Source organism: Coturnix japonica, chromosome 22 (assembly GCF_054131305.1).
Source record: "Coturnix japonica strain WE chromosome 22, WE-NBRP24, whole genome shotgun sequence".
NCBI classification, from domain to species: domain Eukaryota; kingdom Metazoa; phylum Chordata; class Aves; order Galliformes; family Phasianidae; genus Coturnix; species Coturnix japonica.
The window spans coordinates 3,328,687-3,353,639 of NC_140684.1; the positions used below are offsets into that span (position 1 = coordinate 3,328,687).

The 24,953-nt window shown below is 52.8% G+C and overlaps 3 protein-coding genes across 4 annotated transcripts in view; 1 reads left to right on the forward strand and 2 right to left on the reverse strand.

The window, feature by feature from the left end:
* AATF (apoptosis antagonizing transcription factor) overlaps positions 1-5,851 on the reverse strand; it is a 40,323-nt gene extending 34,472 nt beyond the window's left edge. For both annotated transcript variants that reach the window (XM_085521984.1, XM_015880776.3), the window contains exons 1-4: positions 5,757-5,851; positions 5,325-5,513; positions 4,352-4,759; positions 3,702-3,839 (exon numbers count right to left, since the gene is read on the reverse strand). In XM_085521984.1, the coding sequence (XP_085378110.1) occupies positions 3,702-3,839; positions 4,352-4,759; positions 5,325-5,513; positions 5,757-5,841 (820 nt within the window). In that variant the 5' untranslated portion in view covers positions 5,842-5,851. The remainder of the gene's footprint in view (positions 1-3,701; positions 3,840-4,351; positions 4,760-5,324; positions 5,514-5,756) is intronic.
* A 6,437-nt stretch (positions 5,852-12,288) lies between these two features.
* Positions 12,289-16,973, reverse strand: LHX1 (LIM homeobox 1). Its single transcript, XM_015881047.3, has 5 exons — positions 16,435-16,973; positions 15,453-15,679; positions 15,072-15,349; positions 14,553-14,718; positions 12,289-14,229 (listed from the first exon to the last, which is right to left on the reverse strand). The coding sequence occupies exons 1-5, from the start codon at positions 16,602-16,604 to the stop codon at positions 13,850-13,852; spliced, it is 1,221 nt and encodes a 406-aa protein (XP_015736533.1). The 5' UTR covers positions 16,605-16,973; the 3' UTR covers positions 12,289-13,849.
* Positions 16,974-17,431: 458 nt separating this feature from the next.
* Positions 17,432-19,532, forward strand: LOC116654252 (uncharacterized). The gene is made up of 2 exons (XM_085521660.1): positions 17,432-17,684; positions 18,405-19,532. The coding sequence occupies exons 1-2, from the start codon at positions 17,480-17,482 to the stop codon at positions 18,557-18,559; spliced, it is 360 nt and encodes a 119-aa protein (XP_085377786.1). The 5' UTR covers positions 17,432-17,479; the 3' UTR covers positions 18,560-19,532.
* The last annotated feature ends 5,421 nt before the right edge of the window (positions 19,533-24,953 follow it).

The window sequence follows — 24,953 nt, forward strand, 5'->3', positions numbered from 1 at the left end:
GCCATTTTCACATCTCCTTCCAGCCTTCCTCCTCCCTGAAAGCATACACAGAAACATGAATGGCAAGCATGCAATCTGCGCAGAGACACAGCACAGAAACTTGCACCTTGCACTCTTTTTCTATGTAAATAATGCAAGGATCCTGCGGGAACATGCCAGGGATTGGAATTTTTAATTAATGGGTCTCTTTAATGTGCAAATCAGGAGCAGATTGCAAATTCTGACTTGCATTGATTATGAAAAACATTAATTGAACGTGCAAGACCCCAAACGGAGGCAACATCTCAAGCCCTGGACCAGACTAGGAGATAGGGTGAGAGAGAATACAAACGTATCTTGGAGAAACAGACCGCCCCGGGCAGCAGCACCTCACAAACACGAGCTGTGGGAGCTCACGTGTGCAGTGCATTCACAATCTGCACTGCCTTCAGAGCGCAGCCGCCGTGCTTTTGGTATTAAGAGACCTCTCTGACTTTCTCCATGGATGCAAAGCAGGAAGAAACACGAGCACCAGGAGCACAGTCTGCAACGTGTAGGTAAAAAGAATTGGAAAAAAAAAAAAGAGAAACTGGGATATAATTAAAGATTAGGAAAAAAAGAAAACATAACACGGTGCAAACAAAGCAATGCTGTCTCTTTAAAGAGGAATTCGTCCTATATAAATTATGGCCATAAACTTTTCCTGCAGTGCAGCCTAATTAATTCTTGTTCTATACACAAAGGGAAATGCTGGGTGACAAATGGGTGTGAAGCCTGAAAGCTGCCAGGTCTGCAAAACATTTTCTACCTCAATTTATAAGCAATTTTGTAGTAAATCATCCACCAGAACCTGAGATCTCAGGAATCCAAGATCATCCGAGGTACACAGTATCACTTTTAATATTATTTTTTTCCCCATAAAAGATTACAAAATTAAGAAGTTAAAACACTTGAGTTTTGCTTAAATGCAACTCAGAATTTGGGAAATGTATGTGACCGTACCATTTTTGCTCTGACTTGGCTGTAAAACTGCAAAAGCACACAGATCATTGCTGCCTGCTCTTTAACACCCTCAGTCAGTCCCTGGGGAGCCTCGCTGCCACCACCAGCTGCACAAAGAGCTGTCACAAGTGGGACACACCAGCAAGGCAAATAGAAGGGGGCTGTCTTCCACCTCAGCAAACTCATCCTTCCTATAAGCAGGGAGCAGAATCTTCACAAAGGAAGGGCTTTAGGTAACACCAAAAGCTTGCTAGGGAAGCTCAGAAAGAGGTGCAAGGGACCTGGGTGCCCAGAGCCTGCAGCACTCCTAATACAGAGCCGGGACTTTGGGCAGCACTGCTTCGTGCAGCTTCACACACCAGATCATTTCCTCTCATTCAGAGAAGATCATGAAAGCATGCCAGATTTATTTTGTGGATTTGGAAGGAATTGCTGAGGCTTCCCTGAAAGGAGAGGATCATCCATTCCAAAACAGCGTCGATGTCATGATTATCTCAAATCCCATCCAAGTCTGAAGCACGCTACGTGCAATGGAACAAGCTCTACGTTCAGCATTCACAAAGCCTTGCCTTAAACCCATGATAAAGAGATTCATCTTTAAACCTTCTCATGCCCAATTCTTTCATTTTTTTTCCTGTCTGGAGACTGGGCTCCTGCCCACAGGCTGATAACAACTGAGAGGAGAACGCAGGAGTGCACACCCAGCCCACCACCTCACTGTTTAGAATTGAGTTTCTAAGAGTTTATTTGTACAGAATTGAATTTCTAGAAGTTTATTTGTATAGAACCCACCAAACCTCTCAGTCAGAGCTCCTTCTAGAAGCTGATTGATGAAAGGTGAGACTGCCTTCCTAAATCAAGGTCCATCACTTCAAGAAAGGCTTTAAATAAATTACAATATATGCATCTTTTTCTTTTAATTCACCTCATTTCACTCACTGAAACTAAAGCTTCACAGTGCTGGTACCCAGGCATGAGCTCCCTAACAGAAACCACGCCACAGCTCATATGTGCTGGGCTGGGATGTCCCAAATCTCTCTCATGGTGGAGATGGAAGAGAAATGAATCACTGTCACCCACTGCACTACCAGACTCTCCTATGATCTGTGCATGCAAATCTTACATTTCATGCTTGGCACTTCCCAACTTCTGGTAAGAGCACCTCTGTAGAATAGAGAAATATTTCCTTGGACAACAGCGCAGATCAGCACAAACAACTGCTGTAACCTACTTTACTGTACAATTACAGACTGCATTTAAAAGATATATAAAGAAATGTAAACTTGGTCCCTTAGAGAACACCAGCAAATGCTAAACAAACAGAGCAGCATCAGAGTGTTCCTAAGCTCCATACTTCCCACCCATGAGACTGAACATGCCCCCTGCTAAGGTCACCAAGCTCAACCCAGCTGGATTGTTCTGTCTCCCCACTCAATGTGGAACCTGAATGCGGGTCATTAGAACAGCAGAGCAAACTGCTGCAAACTTTCCTGGCTGGATTATGAAAACAGGGTGGGCAGGGAATCACAGAGCAGCTATTAACAGCAGATTTTTCTTTAATGTACTGGACAACTGGCAGATTAACCTCTCTGCCATACTGTGCATGGTATTACACCACGTGTTCTTGGATGTATTTTGCTTATGGGGAATATCAAAATGTCAACCATTGTTTCTGTTAAAGGTCTTTAATGATATTACATTTTAGACCTGTAATGAAACATGGTGCTCAGTGCAGTTTGTAATGCATCTCATTAAACACATTAATAACATGCGTTTCACTGAAAGGTCAGCTTAGTATTGCTGGGAGTTCGCCTTCTTTTCCTTAATCACTTCATTTAAAGCAGCTGAGCTAACTTTAAAACAAGGAGTCTCACCTGCTATAACTCCAAATAAGCTGATTAGCTACATGCTCAGGTCAGGTGTGAGCTGGAAGATAACAGTCAAACACTGGCTTAGGGGTAAGGCCCACAGTCAGGTTGGATCATGGCAGAAGTTCTTGATGTAGTTCTAAGGTAACTCATGGCAGCCTAAGTCAAAGTTTCTCAAACACACAGGTATCAGTTCTGCACATACAAACCGAAGCATTAATAAATTAAACAGATGAAGTTGAGCACCTTGTGTTTATCAGCCGGAGCACGCAGATTTTACTTACCATGTTCAAGAATCTACTACAAGTCTCATCAGATCAGTATCATTAACAACGATCCTAAAAACATCTGAAGCAGCTCCAAACTGAAGTGATATTTGCTGTTGCTTTGACAGCACAGGCCCTTCTCTTTTGTGCTGCATTACTCCTGATTAGGGCAAATCATTGCAATCACAGACCCAGCACAGAACTGCTATCTACACAGTGTCTCAGGACAAAGAAGCATCCCAGCTCTACACCAAGCAGCAATAACCAAGCCATTTACTTTTAAGAACCAGCACAGAAGAGATAAATGAACTTCAATACCCACATGAAGCAGAAACAGCAGCAGGACCCAAGCTGAGGCTCACCAACATCACATAAGAGACAACACAGGCTGTCGGAGATCAGTTAGACATAGACAGACATCAGCAGTTCCCATACACTCATTAATGATTAAGGCAATATAAACTAACAGCTACAAACACACGTGGCTCAAAGCCCTCACTTTCCTATTAATGCTCTCTCACACATATAAAAAACACACCGGCTACAGCAGACTCTATGCAAAGTAAGAAGTTAAAAGAATTCTTACAGCTCTCCACAGCATTGTCGAATTCCTGTCCACCTTCCTTTCTGAAGAGGGGGAAAGTATCTGGCTGAGGAAGCCGGTTGGCTATTACAAGTGCCTTCTGCATCTTGATTCTGCCTTCCAAGATGTGATCCCACAGTGCTTCGTAAGAGAAAGGGGGGAAAAAAGAAGTTATTTCACAAGCCAAAGCACCTGCTCCTTCCCCATCCTATCTGTGATCCTGACTGCAACCCTGAGAACCACAAAAACTCCGTTGTCTTCACTGGTTAGAATGGACTTGTAAATGGACAGTGGTAACTTGACTGAATAGACTGGAAGAAACTTCAGCATTTGAAGAACGATAGCAGATAGCACCACAGCACAGAACTAACAGTGTAAAGTCCCCCTTCCCACCCAAACTACAAGTACATTCAGTGTGGGTTCAATTAAGCCAGCAGAGAAGTATACTCCATAATATGAGATTTTGTAGGAGCGGTGATATCAATGTGCATAGCACGTTTAGTGCAACATCTGCAAACAACACAGGCTGCTGTAGCTTGCACACGCACTGCACCAACAGCAAGTTAAAATGCTGCAGTGTCTCCTGTCACGGGCAGCGTCTGTAGTGTCAGCAAGGTGAATCTCATCAAAACACACAGCAAACATGCACTAACCCAGCTGATTCTTCACCGCTTTTCCTTTTTCCACTTCATCGCTCGCTTGTCCTTTGGAGAATGTCATCACCCCCCCATCATCCTCATTGTCAGTGGCGTCTTTTACGTGGTCATGGTTTTCCCCCTCGTATTTCTCATCATCGCTTCCTTCTTCCATGCTGGCATCATCTTCATCTTCTCCATCACTGCTCCCAACATCATCCATCCCCTCTGCAAATTTCTCAAAGTCTGTGACATTCTGGAAACTGAACTTTGGTGCTTTGGCAGAGGAATCCCTCCCATCATCTTCCAGGTTATCCTCCTGCTCACTGCCAGCACTGCTGGGTTGCTCCTCTGTTTTACTGCCCAAACTGCCATTGTCTTCTGAATCTTCACTGCCGCTGTACCACTCATCTAAGGCTTCTGCAGCTATTAATTCAAAGAGAAAAACATCTGTCACTCTGCCGTATGCAACAACGATGGGTACTGATCTGAGCACTAAACTTGGTTTAATTTTTCATGTTGACCAATTAATGATAAATAAGTAAATGAGTCTATACCCAGGAAAAGATCTTAGTTCTTATCTTCTATAACAATAATTAGTGACATGGTAATCAAACGGGTGTTCATAATTTGCTTTATGTATCTGTCTTTAAAATGAGATGTGCTTGCAGTCATCGAGATATATTGGCCTTAAAGTGACAACTACTTCTTTCCCTTCACACAGCATTCAGCCTCACCTCAAGGTTATTCCCAGCCCCTCCTCCTGAAGAAGGAGACCTCAATGGGGGATTTCCTTTCCCTTCAGATCAAAAAACATGGCCTGAATTTCAAGAAGGCACCTCAAAAAGACGCCCAACTTATTTCTACCTGTTTATAACCCCCCACCGTGGACTTAAAGCTTCTCATCTCAGTTGAGACAGCCCTAATTTGGTCTAGCATGCCAAAACTATAAGTATCCCAACTAAAAGCATAAAGAACTAAGATTCCTTACCAGATCCTTCTTCAGACAGCGCATCTCCCCACAGCTCTTCCCTCAAGGCTTTCCGAGATGTCGCTTTCCCACTGTACCTTTTATCAGCTTCTAAGAGGGCGGCCGAAGCGTTTCTCCGTATCTTACCAACAGGTAAAACTTCATCTGCAGCATCATCCTCAAACCTGTCGATCACTTTAGCAACTGTGGCTGTAGGAAAGGAAACAAATACATAAACAGAACTGAATTTCAGGCCAGAAATCGCCGCTTCTCCCACCCTCCCGCACACCTCAGGCCGCAGCTTCTCATTAGGGCCCACCCGGTACCGTGCCCCCCCCCCACTCTCACGGCGGCGGCTCCACGTGCAGCCTCGGCCCGCAGCCCAGTAGCCTCCCCCATCCTACCCCAGGCCGCCCCCCGCCCACACGGAGCCCTTCCCCGACCCCTTCTCACCTTCCTCCGCGTCATCCTCGGGGTCTCGCAGGTCGGGCCGGGGATTGAGCAGCTCCTCCAGCTGCTGCGCTAAGGGCGCCGCCATCTTGCCGAGCGGAGGGGGCGGGGCCTGGCGGCGCGCGGGGCCCAGAGGGGGCGTGGCCTAAAGTGGGCGGGGCCTCATAGTGGGCGTGGTCTCAATTGGGGGCGTGGTCTCCGTCGAGCCGTGTCCGCCCCCTCTCGTTCTTTGTCCGCGTTAAAGTACGCGGTGGTTCGAGCGGAAACAACCGCCATAAAAGAACCGAAATCCACCATCCGAACCCCCCCCCCCCCCCGGCACCGGGCTGACCCGCCTCCATCGCTACTGTCATGAGAATTCATATGTGCTGAGTGCTGGAAGGCACGAGAATGATGGGCTCTTACAGCACAGCTGTCCTATATAACTCAATATATATCTATATATCTACTACTTTTCTTCCCCCCTCCACCCCCAGTCTGCACACCCCTGCCATGTGAGCAGTGGGGGCTGTAGGGCACTGCCCACACCTGGCACGGCTCTGCTGCATCCAGCACCTGCAGCTTCGTGTGGGACCCCAGCAAAGCGATGTGGGATAAGTGACCCCCTCCCAGCCCCCAAACACAACGTATCACCTGGAAATGGTGGCTGGGAATAGAGGGCGGTGCATCTCTTGTGGGCAGTGAGAACGGACCCAGGTCGGCACCTCAAACGTGAGCTGTAGGTGGGGGCTTAAAGCTCCCACCCCTCCAGGAGCGGCCCCAGGAGGTCTATTGGGACCCCTTGTTTGGGATGGCACCGGCAGGTTTGTGATGCTGCAAAGTTCAACTGCATCGAGCAGGCGGTTCGTTCATCCCCTTCCTGCCAGCACACGGCTCGCCCTCACCACTTCTCTGCTTCTGAATGTTACAAAGATTAATCCCGACATGCATTCTAATTAGAGCACGGGAAGGCTCAGGCCAAGCCCGGCGCTTCTCCGCGGCTCCGGGATCCAGGTTGGTTCCCCCGAAGCAGGAGCGTTCAGTGCAGCCGCTCGTCCTACAGAGGGCAGAGGAATATCATTAATTACGGGCCCGGCGGCTCCCGCTCCCTGCCGGCCCGCACGGCACCCGCAGGAGGAGCCCGGGGGGCACTTCGCCCCTTTTCCCCCCTCTCCGGTGCCCTTCGGCTCCTTAGGAACCCGTGCATTACCGTCTGCTGCTGCGAGGACTGCATCTCTAGTTATATAGAAACTCACTGGAAACACACGTTATCATCACAAACAAAACCCCTGGATTTTATGCAGTCAAGTATTTACGGTTCCATTTCAACTTTATTTTGTATTTATTTTCTCGTGGTCTGAGTGACAGCTCTGATTCTCTGCATTATATTTGAGGTGTTTTATTATATTTGCTGTTGCTGCCGTGATGTGAAATTAAGGCTCTTCCACATACGTTACAGACGTTTCCAAAGCAGAAGGTGCAAACCGCCATCACTTCTGCATTCTTTTCCCCCTCCAAGTTCACAGCCGTGTTGTTTCCAGACTAAACGATGCCGTTACAAACAAAGGGAGGAGAAATAAATCCAGAGGAAGTGAAGGAGCAGAAACAAATGCTTACCTGAGCAGCTCCTGAGACGTACTCAGCCAACCACAGAACCACTGGCCATTGCCCCATGCATAATTGCATTTTCAAAGCTCTGCACTTCATGGAGTGAAGAAGGGATGTTTCCGACCCCAACAAATGATAAATAGCCCCTCAATAAACGGAGGGCAGCATTTAGCAGTGCTTAATCAGAACGTACCCAGTGTAATTCCTAAGCAATACACAGAAAGTTGTGTGAGTCCTAAGAAAAACGTTGGCTTCTGGAAGCTAGTTCAGATAAGGACATGAAGCAGAATCTGTGGTATTTAAGTCCGTAGTTGTTAAAATGTTTCACCAGCACAGGCTCCTTCTTTACAATCAATTCTCTCTCTTTTTGCCTCCCACTCAGTGGGGTCATTAAACCCGACTCTCAGACTTGGTTTTAATTCCTGGTTTGCATGCCCTCAAATCACGCTGCTGTGGATTTGGTTCACGACCATTTTCTGGACAAACACGGTATCTATCCTTACCCTTTAATTTCAGACCATCACAAAAGCTGTGATGGAAACAGCCGCATGGCCGTGCATCCCACCCAGCCCTCCACCTGCTTAGAAGCTCCAGGAGCCATCAAACTACCCGACATCATTTCTCCAGCTTGCTTCCTCTTCATTCTACTTCTCATTTCCACACTTATTTGCTAAAAGGGGAACAAACCCCACACACATCACATAAAAACACGGGGATTTTTGCTGCTATAAGAGGTTTCCATTTCTCCCACCTATTGGTGGACCATGTCACCTTCCAGGAAACTTCTGGATTTGGCAGCAAAGGGCTCACACTGATGTGCCTGTGTTTGTTACCCTCACACCTTATTCACAGAGATCCTTTTCCTTTCTTTCAGTGCATTCCTTAAATACGCCAACAAAGAAAAGCAGCAATCCATCCCAGTGCTCCCATTGGGCTCCAGGGGACCCACACAGCAGCAGCCCCCACATGTGCTGTGTGGCATTGGCAGCAGCAGATTATGACCCACACAAGGATGGTTAGTGCCTCAACACAGAGCTGCTCTTCCCTACATGTAATTTTCCAGCCCGGCCTTTACTCGTTTTAGACACTGTTTCATTCTGAGATGTTCTCTTTGTATCAGCGATTCAATTTGTCAGCGAAAAAGGAGAACAAGAAGAGGAAGGAGATGGGGGCAAGAAGGGAAGAGCGCACACCAAACCCATCTGCTGCAAGGAAACACATTACAGCCAACTCAGGCGTCTGTAATAAAAATATCTCCCTATAAATATTTGTTTATACTTATGGATGAATTTATTCACGTGCTTTGTTTTTATTTGAGTATTTCCAATATCTCTAATGATCATTCAATCAAAAACCACAACTGTTTCCAAGATTTGATCAACTCTTAATTGTTCTTACACCTCAAGATGTGATGAACGCAGCTCACCCGCATAGACACACGGACTGAGGATGTTCCTAGCAGGCAGGAATTTGAAGGCAACTCAGCGACAGCCACAAAACCTTTTCAGATGGAGCAAAAACCTATTTCTTGCCCCAGAGAGAACTCCCACAGTGAACCATGCGTGTGCATTCTGGAGCACAGAGAGGAGCGCAGCACAGAACCTCAGCACACACAGCCCAACCCCACGGGGTGGCTTCTGTCCTGAGGTTCTCCCTCCATCTCTCCCCATATCCAACATGTGTGGCTGCAGTTCTGTGTCTGCCTGCAGCACAGCCCGCACTGCTCCGGCCTTCAAACCGCCGCAGTGCCGTCCCATTAACAGAGCCGAGCGGTGAGTGCCAAACATGGTGAGATACCATCAGCCTCTCCAACAGCAGCCATTCTGCAGGAAGCACGCTGGTTCTAAAATCAAGCAGGAAAACAATCTAGTTCTCATGGCTCCCAGTAACTGCTGAAAGAGTGCACTGAGCACCATCAAAGCACACACACAACCCTGAGCCCCATCCAGAGATGCCCCAAGGATCAGCACACAGAGGGCCAACCTGAGTCAGAGTGCCCTTCTGGGGCTGTGGTACGGCCACCACACAGCTCCTGCCCAGCAGCCACACAACACAGGGCTGCCCTTCTTCCCATCACTGCCGTAATGAATGTAAAGCTCTCTGGACAACAAGCAACTCAGCATCGTAAGCCGGGTCTGTGACTGAAAGCATAACAAATACCGTTTCAAAAGAGGCCGTCAGAAATCCCACATGGATTCGTACTCAAAATATATTTCTTTAATGGTTCCATTAATTTTAGTTAGAACTTCAAGAATATCTTGTGGTCATCTGGAACATAGAGTACGGACATAAATAAAAGCACCTTCAGCATCTGCCCCGGCCCTACAGATATGCAGCAGCTGATTGTGTTGAACAGAGGGGAAAGTATGCCCTAGTCTGTGTGCTGGGGTGGGAACAGAAAGCCAGACTGATTGCTTATATTTAGTATGTATGAGCATACAAGGCTTAAACACAACATTCTTGCTTGGGGAAAAACTCCAGGCCACTTCCTAGAATAGCAGGAGCATGTAAATCACCGCTGCTACTTGTAAATGATATTTATTTATAGATTGGTATCAGGTACCCGTCACTCAGCGCCTGGGTACACATCCACGCACTAAAATAATATACATCATCTGGCCACAAATCAGACTTTGAGTCCATTCCTACTCTTGGGGTGCACGGCTTTACAAATCCCCTTCTGCACCCCATGCCAGGGACTGAGCAAAGCAGGAATGGGAAGGACAGCAGCACGGAGGGCAATAAGGAGCGCTGCACAACGCAGCCACTCTGTGCCAAAGCGGTGCTGCTGAGTGCTGTGAACCCACTGCATTTGAAAGACGCTTTATCTCGCAAAGTATCTCCTTCAAATAAATGAGCTCAAGGCGAATAATACTCACAATATCTTCCCAGTGCCCTTTTTCTTCATAAAGCAGTACAGCCTTACACGGGGGATTGCAAAACCTTCAGTGTTGCCTCACGTATGCAGAGAGCCCCATCCATGCCAATGGATGTCCCACTTCCCAGGGCAGCTCTGCAGTGTGGGCACCAAGCAGCCCCACAGCATCGCACTCTGCTGTGGGGGGATGGCACCGAAACCAGGAACAGCAGAGGGTGAAAAGATCAGAGATCAGAGCCATTATTCTGAGCACACTTTAGAAAGCACATTGCACACACACAGCTCTGTACGTGGCACGGCCACCTCGCCGCAGTTAAAAGATTAATACGGGCACGTAAAACCCCTCCAAGCAGCACATGTGTTCCGAGGGCCTTCTCCTGCAGCCTTCTATTCACACAAGTAACGCTACTGAAGTCAATGGAAACGCTCTTGTAAACAAGGACTTACAAGAACCCGACGCCACAATGATTTCAAAGGGAGTTTTGACTGTTCGATTGTTGCTGGATTAGGGTCTTCAGAACCACCCAGCTCCGCTCTGAACAGCACACAATTCAAATCTGCAAAGGGCTGAGGCCTCCACACCGCATCCCAGGAGCTCTGAAGGGTGAGTTTGGCTTTGGGCATGGGAACCACTGCTGGGTTGGCTCCTTGTGATGGCAGAGCTGCTCCGAGAGCGAGCAGCAACACTGGGAACAAGGCATGTTCTCCTGTGTCCCTTTAGAAACCGGTGACCTAAACTGAACCACATCACATCTCTGCCTAAATTACCATGGAACAAACCATACAATCACCTCGGTGCAGGAAAAAAAGAAAAGAAAAAAAAAAGAAAAAGAAAAAAAGGAGGAAAAAATAATAATAATAAAGGGAAAAACGAGTTGGCAGACGTGATTTCTGCACAATGAGATCCTCGTTTAAAATAATTGATTGGACAATAAAACAGCAGCACAAATAGCAGTATTTACAAACACATTTGCTCGGATAAGTAAAATTCGTAAGGAAGAGATGACCCCTCACTATGCTCATGTCAATGCAAAACAGAGGGAAAAATCAGGGCAAGGATACAAAAGGCAAATGGATGAGCCGGGCGCTGAGCCACGAGGTTAAGAAATCTCCCCTGCCCTTCATAAATTGGCTGTTTAGAAACACTACCCTGTTGTTTTTTGTCTTTAGAGTATATATATATATATATATATATATACATATATGTAGAAAGAAAGACATTTTGTGTTGAAGACGAACTGTCGCTTCACCCAGACGGGGGCACAGCAACGGCATCGGGAGCAAAACTGCCACTGAAATTACAGATCACACAACTTGAAAGCATTGCGAGTTGAGAGCAAAGAGAGAAAGCACTGAAGTGCTGAGAGCTGGGAAATCTGCGCCTCGGAGCGAATTTCTGAGCCGACAGAAAATAAACCAGAAGCCCGACGGAATCACAATTAGCCGAGAGATGAAGGCAAATACGCAATTACTGTCCGTGCCACCCCATTATCCCAGCGGGTGCGAGGCGTTGCAGTGAGCAGCGATGCTGCCGAGCTGAAGCGAACCCTCCAACACCACCCGAGCCCTCAGACTGCTGCAACCAGCCGTAACGGAACCGCCACGTCTGCCCCGGCACCGGGCTGTGGGAAATCCTCATTGGGTTCATTTCTGTCCCAGAAAATCCGCGTGTTTCTCCTGCCAAACCCATCCGAGCGCTCCACAAATACCGCGCTATCAAACAATTGACTTCTTAACAGCTCCAAGAATACAACATAAAATAACCACCTTCGTGGCACTGAGGATTTGCTGCTTCCCAGACCATCCAAATAGGAAAACAAAACCAAAAACAAAAAAACAAAGAAAAGAGAGAGAGAGAGAATTACCTTTCAGCAATTACATACACGGATCTGCAAAGCTTTTGCTGTTGATAAAACACTTGTGTTAATGAGCGCTCTGAGTGTTTCCTCTCAGCACAGCCCGGTTCCATCCCATCGTGCCGGGTGGGCAATGTGCAGAGCAGCACTGCTGGGTTCTCTCGGGGCTCTTTTGGTTTCTCGGACACCCAATGAAGCACCATTTATCTAAACATCCCATTTTCTAATTTTATTAAAAACGCACAAATTTTATCCAACATGTTTTCTTTCATACAGTGAATGGTCTAATATGCACTGGAGGTCACACAAGCTTAGGTTTATTAGAACAATAAAAGACATATGAGAAATTTAATATATAAAGAAAAAAGTAGCAGCTGTCGACTGCATATTTGACCATAAAATTTAAATATTTTGGACTTTCATTTTAAAGACACAAAAATAAAACCTGTGTGGGTCTATATAAGTCATATTAACAATTCCATGAATGTTCAACAGGACTAAAAATTAGCAAAGATGTTCGTTCTGTTCTGGTTTTAACCTTTGTGACATTTGGAAACGCCTCTCCGGGTTGCTGGTGCGGAGCACCTGACAGTATTTGTGCTATAGATTCCCTTTATTTGGCAACGGTCTGGGATTCGCGGGTTTCTCTTTGCCTTCTGTAAACAACACCTTTGACAAACTAGCACAGTGAACCACAAGCCCTGCGATCGCTTTGTACATCTACAGAAAAGAAAAGGAACTATTTTGGTTGGCTGCTCAAAATATTTTGCTTTCGAACAAGAGGTCCTAAAACAGGATTTTGTTAGTAAAACATCGAGCTCCTGAATTTAACGTTAGACGTAAACAGTTGACTGTTTTTAGTTCAATAGAGTCTTTTCGTTTCGCTTTGCTCTCTTTGTGAAGGTAGAATGCTTTATGTTCGTTTTTTTTTTGTTTTTTTTTTGTGGGTTTTTTTTTTGTATATATATTTTTTCTTTTCAAGTCATTCGCCTTAGAGGTCCGTTGGTGACCTTTGCTATGATGAGGAGGTTTTGTATGTGTATCATTGTGAAGGTAGAAGAGTCGGTGGTGGTGGTGGTGCCGAGGGCTCAACATTTAGTATTCGTTATTTGGGGAGGGAAACAAAAGAAGAAAACAACAACTGAAAAAACAAACAACAAACACAACCAAACAAACGACAAAGGGAAAAAAGAAACAAGAAAGGAGAAAGAAAAGTTGTCCCACCTGGTACTCAGCAGGCTGCAATGGCTGCAATGGCTGGAGCTAAAGAGTTTCTCGTGGTTGAACTTTTTGAGAGAGAAAAATGAACAAACAAATGCGGAACGCCAGAACCATCCTTATCGGGAGCGCTCAGAGTTCTCTTGCGGCTTTTCCCCCTTTTTTCCTTTCAACCTTTCCGCCATTCAATCCTTGCTTTTTTTTTGTGTGTGTGTGTGTGTTTTTAAATGAGGAGTTTCTAAGGATTGTGGCTCTCGGGGTGACATCCGACGGGGTTAATCACACTCAACGCCATCCCACGGCGCGGCAGCGCGTTACTGTACAGCTTCACCAGTTCCTTTGTCACGGCACACGCAGGTCCCCGTGTCTGTGACAGACGCACACCGGGATCGTCCCCCGCCCTGCAGCAACGCTCCGCTCGGAGCCGCCGGGCGCAGTTCGTTCCCAAGGTGACATTGTCTTAGGGCGGGAGAGATGTTAGATTTACTCATTTCTGTACACCGTAACAACAAGCAGACTAGATGATCATCACTTACTTAGACCCAGTTCGCTTAAAGCTACCACACAGCCGCTTCGTTCATTTCTGGTGGGTGTGACAAGTGATTGCCGTAGTTAGCACCGCCGTTGACGGATATCGAGGAGAACGGAGGACTGGGGCCGAACACTTCCGCGGACATGGAGTGCAGGGAGCCGGGCAGGGTGGGCTCGGGGCTGGGCGAGTCCCCGGCGGGGTGCGCCAGCATGTCGGGGAAGCGCTGCGCCTCTCCGGGCGGGTGATGCCCGGGCAGCGGATGCTCCAACGCGCCCAGCGGTGTGCCCGGCGGTCCGCCCGCCGCCCCGAACGGCAGCTCCACCGGCGTCTGCGCCTGCGAGGAGGGCGGGCCTTGCGGGAAGAACTCGTAGTTGCCCCCGGGGCCGTAGTACTCGCTCTGGTAATCTGGCGGTAAGGAAAGACACGGGCGGTAGCGCGGAGGACGAGCGCCCGAGCGTAACGGAGGGGAGGAGAGGAGCGGAGCGGCGGGTACGGGGCTGCGGGACCGCGACCGGCAGCAGCGCAACGAGACGCAACGAGACGCACCGAGAGCAGCGCAACGGCGCAGCCGGGACCGGGAACCGCGACGCCCGCGACGGGGAACCCCTCCAGGCCGGGCCCGGTGTGCGGCTGGGAGACCGGCGGCTGCGGTTCGCCCGGCCGCGGTTCCTGCCGCTCTGCCCACCCCGCCCCGAGCACCGGACGGAGAGCGACGGCCGAGTACCCACCTCCGTAGAAGGAGAAGGGCCCGTTGGGGAGCAGCTCGCCGGGCTCCAGGCGGTCCACCAGCGGCCGCATCCTGCGCGGGCTGCGGAAGAAGGCGTGCCGGCGTGCGCCCAGCGCGCTCAGCTGCTTCATGCGGCGCTCCTTGGAGCGGCGGTTCTGGAACCACACCTGTGGGGGGTGGGAAAGGTGGGTCGGTCACGGGCACAGCACCGGTACCGGTAACCACGCGCGACCGCGGCGTGGCAGGAACGACTGCGCTCCTTCCCGGCGCCCCGACGGGATGGCTCCCGCTCCGAGCATCTCCCATCCAACCTCGCCTTTAATGGTCCTTTAACCCCCCATTACCCTCAGCGCTGCGGGTTTATAAACCTTTTAATAATTCCAGCGCATCGTCATCCTTATTTATACATTAACCCCTCACATCTCCGCTTATTAATTCCACTGCCGTCGGCGGCCCCGTTTGGACCCTCCCGGGCTGCTGCGAGCTCCGCGGGGCCGGGAGGACAGCCCGCACCCGGTACCTGGATGACGCGCATGTTGAGGCCGGTCTCCTGCGCCAGCTGCTCCCTGATGTGCCGCGTGGGTTTGGGGGTGGCCGCGAAGGCGGCCTTCAGAGTCTCTAGCTGTTTGGCTTTGATGGTGGTGCGGGGCCCCCGCCGTTTGGCCCCCAGGTTCTGGTCGTCGTTCTCGTTGCTGCCCGTCTCCTTGTCGGACACGTTGGCGCTTTCCGAGTCCTTGGCGTCGTCCTGGGAGGGGTCTTGGGAGTCGGGGGACAGGCTGGGGTCACTGCCGGTGGTAGCTGCGGGCAGCGAAGGGCCGACAGTCAGAGGGGGTGCGGGAACCGGGCGGGGGGAGAAAGGAAGGGACGGGAGAGGGAGAGCCGCCGCCCCGCGCTCCCTCACCTGAATGCAGGCTGTTTTCTTTGGCAGTATTGCTGTTATTTAGGTAATCTTCTTTGCAGACGAACTTGTTTTCGTCTATGATATAGAGCTCCTCGCCGGTGGAGAGCTGCTTGTTGCACATCATACACGTAAAACAGTTCAAGTGGAACACTTTGCTCCGCGCCCTGCGGACCAGGTCGCTGGGGGAGATGCCCTGGGCACAGCCCGCACACTTGGTCCCGAAACACCTGCGGGGAGAGGCGGCGGGTCGGGGGGGGAGCGGGGGCAGCGAGCGGGCAGTGCCGTGCGCCCACCCCGACGGGAGAGAGGCGGCCTCGGAACCGCACCGAACCGAAAGAAACGAAAACCAAACCGAAACCACAGTCATTAAATAAAAAACGCGCACACACACAAAAAAATACAAACCCAAGCCAAACGAAAAACCCAAACGAATCCAACCCCAAACCATCCCTCCCCAGCGTTTCCTTTGCCCAGAGAGTACCCGCCTGACTTACACCTTGCAAAACGATAAAAGAAAACACAACCACTGTGATCGGGACCGAGGGAAAACGCCGGGGAGATCAACTCAACGCCCGAGCGACTTTCCCCTCCGCGTCCCGATAACGGCACCGATAAACGGGAGCGGAGTTCGGCGCCGCGATGGCCGCGTAGCAGCGGGAGATGCGGGGCCGCCCGTGATCCGGGAGATGCCGGACCGGAGCTCCGCGGCGGCTCTGCGGGGCTCGGCCCTGCCGGGAGCTCCCGCAGCCGGGCCCCGACCCAGGCCCGCAGCGTTGCCCGCAGCGTTGCCCGCAACGCGGCTCCACGGCCACGGCATCGCTCCGCGCAGCGCCGGGCGGGCTCGGAAGAGCAGCTGCGGGCGGGCAGCGCCGGGAGTCGGAGCGCGGCCCGTGAGAAAGGGGCTCTGCGGAGAGCGAAGAACTAAAAGATGGCAAACGGATTGAAAAGAGCCGCGGCTCCGGGCGGCGGTTGCGGTACTTACCGAAAGAAGTCGTTTTTGCAGTAAAGCTTGCCTTCTCGCGAAAAGCATTTCTCTGTCAAATTGCATTTACATTCACAGCACTGAACACACTTCACATGCCAAGCCCTGTCCAGTACATTCAACAAGAACCGGTCCAAGATTGGCCTTTTGCAGCCCGCACAGTGAACCATTGTCTTTGGTTATTTCTGAGAGTGGGGTATCGGCGTCCCAGATGGCAAGCGAAAAATCGAAAGAAAAAGAAAAAGACGACAACGGCGGCGTAGGTTTGATTTGTGGGTTTTTTTTATGTGTGTATGTTGTTATTATTGGGAATAAAAAAGGGGGAAAAAAAGCCTTGGAAAAGCGGAAGAAAAAGGACGGGAGGGAGAAAAGCCTTCGGTCGGTCGCTGTCCCAGGGCCGCGGGTCCCGGGCCCGGCCCGGCTGAGGCCGAGACGCAGAAATCGGCGCTCAGATAAAATGCGAACGGCGAGAATGAAAAGACCGCCGAGAAGAGCGATGAGTTTTTGTTTTTTTTTGTTTTTTTTCTCTCAGGTCTGAGGTAGAGCAGTCAGGAGTCAAAGTGCAGCTTTTCCCAAACGGAAATCAAAGGAGGGAAAAGAAATCAAAAGAAAAAAAAAGAAACAAAAAAAAGACGACAAGACGAGGACAGCGCTGGCGCAGGGCATCGGGCCGCCCGCGGTCAGACGGGCGCAGGCTGCAGCCGCGGTGCCATGGCCCGAGCGTTGCGGAGCGGGGCCGCCGTCCGTGCGCGGAGTTGGGGGGGGGTGGACGCTCAGCGCGGCTCCGTTCGCTCCGTTCGCTCCGCTCCCGGCTCCGCCGCTCGCCGTCCCCCGCCGTTCCCCGGCTCGTACCTGCGTGCCCCGCTCTACCCCGCGTCCCCGCGCGGCATCTCCCGGCGCTGCCGGCACTGGGGCGCCTCCCGGCGGGGCGCAGCGGCGCGGCGGGGCCGGAGCGCGGAGGGGAGCGGGGCTGCCCGCGCGGCCCGCGCCGTCCGGCAGCGCTCGGCGCACTGCATGTTCCCGGCAGCCCCGCGGCCGCAGCCTTATGCACCGCGCGCACACGTCACCGCGCACCGCGGCCAATCGCCGCCTCCGCCGCCGTCGCCCCCCGTCGCCCCCCCGCACCGCGCCGCCGCCGGACGGGGCGTCCGCGCCCCTTTATAGAGCCGCGAGGGCGCGGGGCGCCGCCGGCCGCCGCCTGAGCCCGGTAAAGGTGCGCCCCGCGCGGAGCCCCGGGACGCGGTTCAGCGGTAGGTGCGGGGCGGGGGGGGGGCGGGGTGGATCGCGGGGTCCGCAACCCGCGGGTCCCTGGCCGCTGCCTGCCGGTGTCGAGGCGGGGATGGCCCGGCACGGCCCGGTACGGCACGGCGCCGCCGGTGTCCGCGGGGCGATATTTGGCCGCGCGGGGTCCCGTCGGGGTCCCGCTGACGTCCCGTTGACTGACGTCCCGTTGACAGCCGCCCACCGCCACCGCACTTTTTTGGCCAAGGAAGCGGTGTTCGCTTCTACCCAGAACGGTCGCTCCCTTCGGCTCGCCCCGCAGCCCGGCCCGCACCCGAGCAACGCGCGGCCCTTCTAAGGCCGCGTTCCGTCCTCTACGTGGTCGGAGCTGCGGGACGGAGAAACGGGGAGATAAAACGGGAACCGCGGCCGGTGGTTCCCCGCCTCTGCCGGCAACCACGGCCCCTCGCTCTGCCCGCCGCGCCCCGCGCCCCTCCCGCCCCGTCGGGGCCGCTCCCCGCGCCCCGCCCGCCCGGGATCGATGCCCCCGGCCCCATCTGGGCCGTTCTCACGCGGGCGGCCCCGCTCCGCCCCGCTCCGCCAGCTGGGCGCTGCTACCAGGGGACCGCTTCCCTTTGACTGCGGCCCCAAGTGCCATGTGTCGGGGGATGAATGCGCGGGAGGCGACGAGTATCTCACGTCCATCAAGCACCACTTTTTCACAGCGATTTTTGTTTTTTTTTTCCCAGGCGTTAGCGAAAGCATCTGCTCGGCCCGGCCCCCGCCCCCCCCGCCGCTCCCGGCCGCTTTCCGCCGGGGCTCCGCACTCCGCCCCCGGAGCAGCGGGTGCCCGGGGCGCGTCTCGCACCCCCGGAGCGGTGCCCCCGTCGGGATGCGGGGCTGATTGCCGCCCCACCGCCCGCCCGGCACCGCGCGGCGCCTCTCCTCCGTTTGGTTCAGTTCGTTTCGTTTTTCCCGTTGCGTTCGGGAGCTGCTCGGCGCAGGAAAAGGGGCAAATCTCAAAAAGAAGGAATAATAATAATAATGATGATGATTTTAAAACGAGGATTATTTTAAATCTAGTGCGGAAATAAAACGGCTTTTCAGGGAGTCTGAATTTGCCTTTCGGTGGTACCGCTCTCACCCAGTTCGGTGCCCCCGCTGTCCCCACGGCCGCCCCTCGTTCCCCGCACGGACACCCCCGGGCGCAGCGCTGGGAGCAGTCCCGTCGGCTCTCTCCTTCCTCCCGCTCTGTCCTTTCCCCCCTCCCAAGCTGTGAGCACGGCCGGGCTGCAGCAGTTTGCTTTCACCCTTCCCGCGACCGCCGCGTGTTGCGGGGCCTCCGCCGGTACCGCGGAGCGCTGCGGGGCTGGGAGGGCCCTTCACCTCGAGGGCGATTTCTAAGGGTGGACTGTCCGCTGCCCTCAACCGGGCCCGGGGATGAGGGGGTCCGTTGGGCTCCCCTGGGCCCCGCACGGCCCGCTGCGCCTCTCCCGCAACTTTCCCCGCAGTGAGAGGTCGCGGGGTCGGGGTGCCGCCTGAACAAAGGTCTGCGGGGAGACGACCCGAGCGAACAACGCGGTGCAGTTGCGCTCCCCACAGCCCTGCGCTCCCCACGGCCGGACGGGACGCATCGCCGCGTCGGTGCCAACGAGCGTCGAAATGACCTCGGAGTTGCGGAGCGGTGCCCCGGATCGCTGTGCCGCCCGCGGTGCGATGCCGGGGTACGCACGGCCCCGCCCTATCCCCTTCACCCCCCCCCCCAACCCGGACGAACCCCCCCGGGGTTCTCCGCACGTCGGTAAATGTCGTCGCTTACATCCAAAAGCTCCCGAGTTGTTTATGGGAAAATACAGTTAATAAATAATTACAGCTCCGACGGTGTGAGAGTCTGAGTGAGGGCTGCCGTGGGGCCGGGAGGGGCTGGGATGCACCGGGAGAGGTTGGGAAAGGGCCGGGAGGGGTCGGGAAGCGCCGGGAAGGGGCAGCGATGGGGCCGAGCGCGGCCGGGGGGAACGGAGCTGTGAGCGCCGGGAGCGAGCGAGGGAGGGCAGGGAAAAGGCGAATCAAAGAGAAAGAAAGAAAAGTAAAGAGGTGCGGGGAGGGGGAGACGATAAAAAAGGGTGAAACAAACCCCGAGAGGAGGCACCGATCCCCGCTCATCCATCTTCATTGTCTCCGTGTGTGCAAAAGCAACTCCGGTATAAGGAAAAGCCACTATCAAAGCCATGGCTTTATTTTATATCCTATAGATCAGGAGGGAGGCAAAGCTTTATTTTCGCCCAGAGACAGATATTTTATTTCTCTCTTACGGTTTTATGTGTGAGAGATGTCAAAAAGGTAAAATAGATTGCTAATGCATAGGCAAAACGGAGCTGTTTTGGCATGCTCTGTGTCATGAGGTCTCCCAGGGAGAGCAGGTTGGGGATTTAGGGCTGATGGGCGACTCTGGGGGATTTCTGCTAAAACATCGCTCTCCATAAATCAGCCGCGCGGTCAGCGGGAGGGGGTTGGGAGCGGACGGCGGGGATGGGGGGGGGGGGGCGCACCCGAGGCCGTCCCGCACCGCTCCGCCCGCACTCAGCTCCCGGGGGCGGCTCGGGGCGCTCAGCGCCGCGGGCCGGGAACCGGGAACGGGAAACCGGGAACGGGGAACGCGGCGCTCCCGTCAGCCCGCATCCTCCCCGGGGCCGGCTTCGCGCGGACCCTCTGCGAAGTTAAAATATATCTCCCCGGGCTGCAACAATTTTCCTACTTTTTGACCTCGGGGATTTCCCGGCGCTCTAAGTTCAAGGCGCAGAAGCCCGAGGCGATCACTCATGTAGGCACTCCCACCGCCGCCGCTTTTCACCACGTATTTTATCATTTCCCTGCCCGACTCACAACCCGCTGTAATGGATGGCGGCGCGCCCCGTCCCCGCGCTAATTGCGTCCCTGCGCTAATTGCGGCTCGTGGCCGCGCCGAGTGCCGGGCCGTGATTTGCGGCAGCGAGGGGACGCGCCCCGGGCCGGGCGGCACAGGGAATAAAATGAAAACCAAGCAAAACGTCGCTGATTGGCGAGTTAATTATTTCATCCCCCCCAACACAAACACACACACACACACGGATGATATCGTTTTTCCAAGTTCGGCGGGGCTGTGCCATTCACTCATCTCACAGATGCTGAACTTCCCGGGGAGCGGGAGCCGCTCGGTGCGGGGCCGGTTTCCCCCCACCCCCCGGGAGGACTCTTTGTTCCCGGGGTCGGGGGCGGGCAGCGCTGCCCCGGGGCGGAGAGAAGAGGGCCCCGGCGGGAGGTGCGTGTCGGCTGCGCGGCTCCGAGCGTCTGACGGCACCGCCACGCAGTGCCCGCGATCAGCGGCGATGTCGCACGCACATCCCCATCCCAACGGAGCGCTTCGCACTGCCCGCCCGGCCCCGGGCAGCGACGGAACCCAGCCGGCCGCGTCCGTCCGGCTGTCCGCTCCCGACCTCGGGATTCATCTCCTGCTCGTAGGTGCCGTAGTTTGATACGGCGTTACTCCATAACATCCCGCGTCACACCGTGCTTTCATAGGCTGCTATTTAAGGCTCACACCAGGACGCGGAGGCTCTGCCCAGAGCTCCCTATTCCCGGGAGGCAGCTCCGCGGTGCCCGGCCCCGAGCAGCCCAGGGGACAGCAGGCAGTGGGGGCACTTGAAGGGGTTGTGGGCGCTACAAAAGGGCCGTCAGTGTTGCTCCATGACGCCACGCCGAGACCCCATTCCTACCGGGGCACTGCTGTGCAGCTGTGACAGCAGAGTGTGGTGGTAAGGTGAGGCCAAACAAGTAAAGTTCAGAAAAATGCACATTCTAAACGGTGACATCGCCTCTGCCTTTGCACAGCTGTTAAGTGATGCTCTAAGTTTGGCTGTGCACATTTGCAACCTATCTCAACACTACGACGAGGCTACGGGAGGCACAGCCACAATCCCATCATTCTGAAACACATCCGTATCTGGTCTTCAAGACAAGCAGAGCGTTTTGTCCTGGAGTGTGACATGTCACAGACTGCAGCTAATTTTTTCCAGCAGAAGCCGTGGGACAACTCCATCCCCAGGAGGGCTCTCTCTGGGGATGCTGTGCAGCTGCCCTTCCAGGACGAGCCCCTCACGCGGGCACAGCCTTGGGCCAAACTTCCTTCTCAGAAACTCACTTAGAAAACATCAAATTGTTCTGAAAAAAAATAATTCCTTGTGTCATTGTTCATCACAGCCCAGCAGGGCTGGTAACACTGCGAGGACACAGGGGACAGGATGCAATAGAACAGGCACAGCCCACAGCTCTCAGCCCTCAGTTCCCCACAATACCGGGGAGAACAGAGCACGCTGTGCTGTCCCCACTGCCCCAGGGGGTGACACTGTCTGGCAGCACCCAGCGGCTCCCCGGGGCTGCCTGTCCCGCAGACGCCATCCCACAGCAGCATTACCACTCCAAAGTGGCAAACGCTCGGTGTGAAGGGCTGCTCACACCCGGCTTTGTCATGCTACAGCCCGACCCGCTGCTTTTCCTGTTCGGCACATGCAGTGTTTGCTCAGCTCCTGGCAGTGGGCTGCGACCTCTGCACGCTGCAGCTTCACGCCCGCTGCTCTGAGCTGAGAACGTGCGGTGCCAAAGGAGCAGAGCCCGCAGGGCTTTTGTCGTTTGCACGGGGCCAGGATGGAGAGCATCCATAGGCTGGGTCCATGCATCATCCTGCTGCGTCTGTACCTGCAGGTGAGGATGATGCAGGGAGTGCAGGATGAGGCATCCCACCCCAGTCAGAGCATCCCTACCAACCAACCTGCCCCAAACCATGACAGCCCCTCTGAGCAGCACATCCCCCTGACCACCTTTTGCTTCCAAATCTCATTTCAGATGGAGAACTACCCATTTACACACACCATCTTCAGGATCAAACCCTACCGGATGCTTTCACAAAGTCTGCTTTTCATGCCAGTGAAATGACAAAGCTTTTACTGATAACAATTATCCCATGTATGGTCCTGCATGGCCTGACATGGGGGCTGCGGTGTGTGTGGGAATGGGAACTCACTGAGATGATGGGCCTGCAGGAGGGTCCCCCCCACCTCCACTCACTGGCTGCCTTTCCAGCTTTTAGGTTTGAAAAATCACCCTAAACTCTGGAGTTCTAGATGAAAACCAACAAAAATATGGTTGAAAGGCTGAGGAAATGGCCATACCACCCAAATGTAGGCATGAGGTGTCAAACCTTCCATGGGAAAGCTCAGCTGGAATTCGTATTATTTGCTTAAATCTGCAAAATACAAAGGAATCGGTGCTGGTATTAAAATATATATATATATAAAATAGCCCCATCCAAACCCTTATAAGGACATCTCAGACATGCTGAGGTTCCTTTTCCATAACTGTTAAGCAGACATCTGTAAACATAATTGGAATTTACTGCACACGTGAATAACTGCATATAAATGAGCCTCCACTGGGGGGGGATGAGGAAGGGCTGTGCCCCCCCCCCAATACAACGGCATTTGCAGCACAGCCCAGCTCAATTCCAAACGTCAGTTTTCTACATTTTAATACATATATATTTTTTCATAGCCGTTGCCTTGTTACATTTATCACAAAGCCTCTCTGGATGAGCCATTCCACTCAGTTCTGTGCATCTCCGGGTCTGTTTACCAGGCTGATAGTTATTCTTTAGGAAGGCGCAGAGCAGTATTGTCAGGGATTGCTTAATATTAATGATGGAGATCTGGGCACTGGGGGGGAGGGCAGTGAGCACAACTTCAGTGCCTCATCGTCCCCCTTCTCTCCCTATGCTGGGCCAGCTCGAAGCTCCCACCCCAACATGTGGGGAGCTGAAGGCAGGTCCTGACCATACTGGGGTCAGCAGGGGAGTCCTCAGCTCCTGCAGATTGGGACTCAGCATCCCCTAGCCCCACTGCCTGCTCTCTTCCCCATCTTGGTGCAGTGGGAACTGCCATGAACGTGCAGGAGGAGATGCTCCCCCAAGCAGAGCGGTGGGGCAGTGACAGCTCAGACATGATTGAGTCAGATGTGAAAAGAGGTGTCCAGATACCCTAATGCACTTACAGTGAGGATTACTCCAGAGCTGCACTGAGTCAATCAGGAGTGGGATTTACACAGAGCCACACCACAGAAATACGTGATTTTATGCAGATTTAGTGAAAACAAAGGCTTGAACCCACTAATAGATACACTGACACCTGGCTCTACCTGCTCAGCTCTAGGAGGAGCACACAGCCTGGCTGTGGGTCAGCAGCAGGACCTGGAGCTGTACTGGGGGGGACCTCTGGGCTGTGCCCTGAACTCCACATTGAGGAGTGACCCCAGGCAGCTCCCTCTGGCCTCAGCCCAGGCCATGGTGATGGGGCTGGAGCACACCGAACACTAAGCAGAGTCACCTCCCAGACATGGAATGACCTGAAATTTCTCTGAGGAGACATATTTTTCATGTGAACCAACATGCCTCATTTCCCAGTGCTTTCCAAACACATATTAAAATGTTCCAATTCTAGAAGCTGACCAAATTGGCCCAATTTTTTATGCCTTTCTTGCAAAGGAAAGTTTCTCAGCTTTCCTGGGAGCTTTTTGCCTTTTTGAGCTAAATTTGAATTTATAAACAATAATTAAACTATTGACTATTGATTGAGGAGCTGCAGAGCAGGACCTGGGACTGATTCTCATCCCTGTGCCTCAGGTGGTATCAGTTTGTGTCACTCCTGGAGCGCTGTGCTTCCCACTCACGGCTCTATTACCCAATACAGAATGGGAATCAATCACCCTCTTGGTACAGGGTTGGGGATTTAGAAGCACAAAGCTTTGTAAAATTCTTTGGGATGCTCAGCTGGGCATCCCCATGCACTGCAGCCATGGCAGACACTGTGCTCATGTGCACAGGAGGGGAAGGCTGATGGAGTTCCCCCAGCTGTGCACACATCTTGTAGCTGCCACCAGTACTGGTGGACTCATAAGTAAGGAGAAAGCCCAGGAGCACCTTGGCTATTTGGAAGTCCTGACCCAACCCTGCTGAAAACAGTGGGAAACTTACCCATCAGTTGGCTATCTCTGTGCCTTCACCAATGAACATTCTGCACTGAGAATGTCCCGTTGGCTGCGGCAGCAGAGAGCTGAATACCCCAGAATACGTGGGATTATCTATTACAATGCTTCAATATTTATCACATTGATTTCTCTTTAACTGCTTTGTAAATCATAGCAGAAATAATGGCCTTCCAACTGAGAGTCATATGCTGCAATCAACCAACAGAAAGTCAAGACTGTAATTTAAA

Bases quoted from the DNA above. Each gene is read 5' to 3' on its own strand.
- LHX1 (XM_015881047.3), bottom strand. From the start codon at position 16,604: ATGGTTCACTGTGCGGGCTGCAAAAGGCCAATCTTGGACCGGTTCTTG. The intron at 15,350-15,452 runs GTGAGGGAGCGC...CGCTGCCCGCAG, and splicing joins AGAAAACAGCCTGCATTCAG to CTACCACCGGCAGTGACCCC. The intron at 14,230-14,552 runs GTGGGTACTCGG...CCTTACCGCCAG, and splicing joins GCCCTTCTCCTTCTACGGAG to ATTACCAGAGCGAGTACTAC.
- LOC116654252 (XM_085521660.1), top strand. From the start codon at position 17,480: ATGCACCGCGCGCACACGTCACCGCGCACCGCGGCCAATCGCCGCCTC. The intron at 17,685-18,404 runs GTAGGTGCGGGG...TTTTTTTCCCAG, and splicing joins CCCCGGGACGCGGTTCAGCG to GCGTTAGCGAAAGCATCTGC.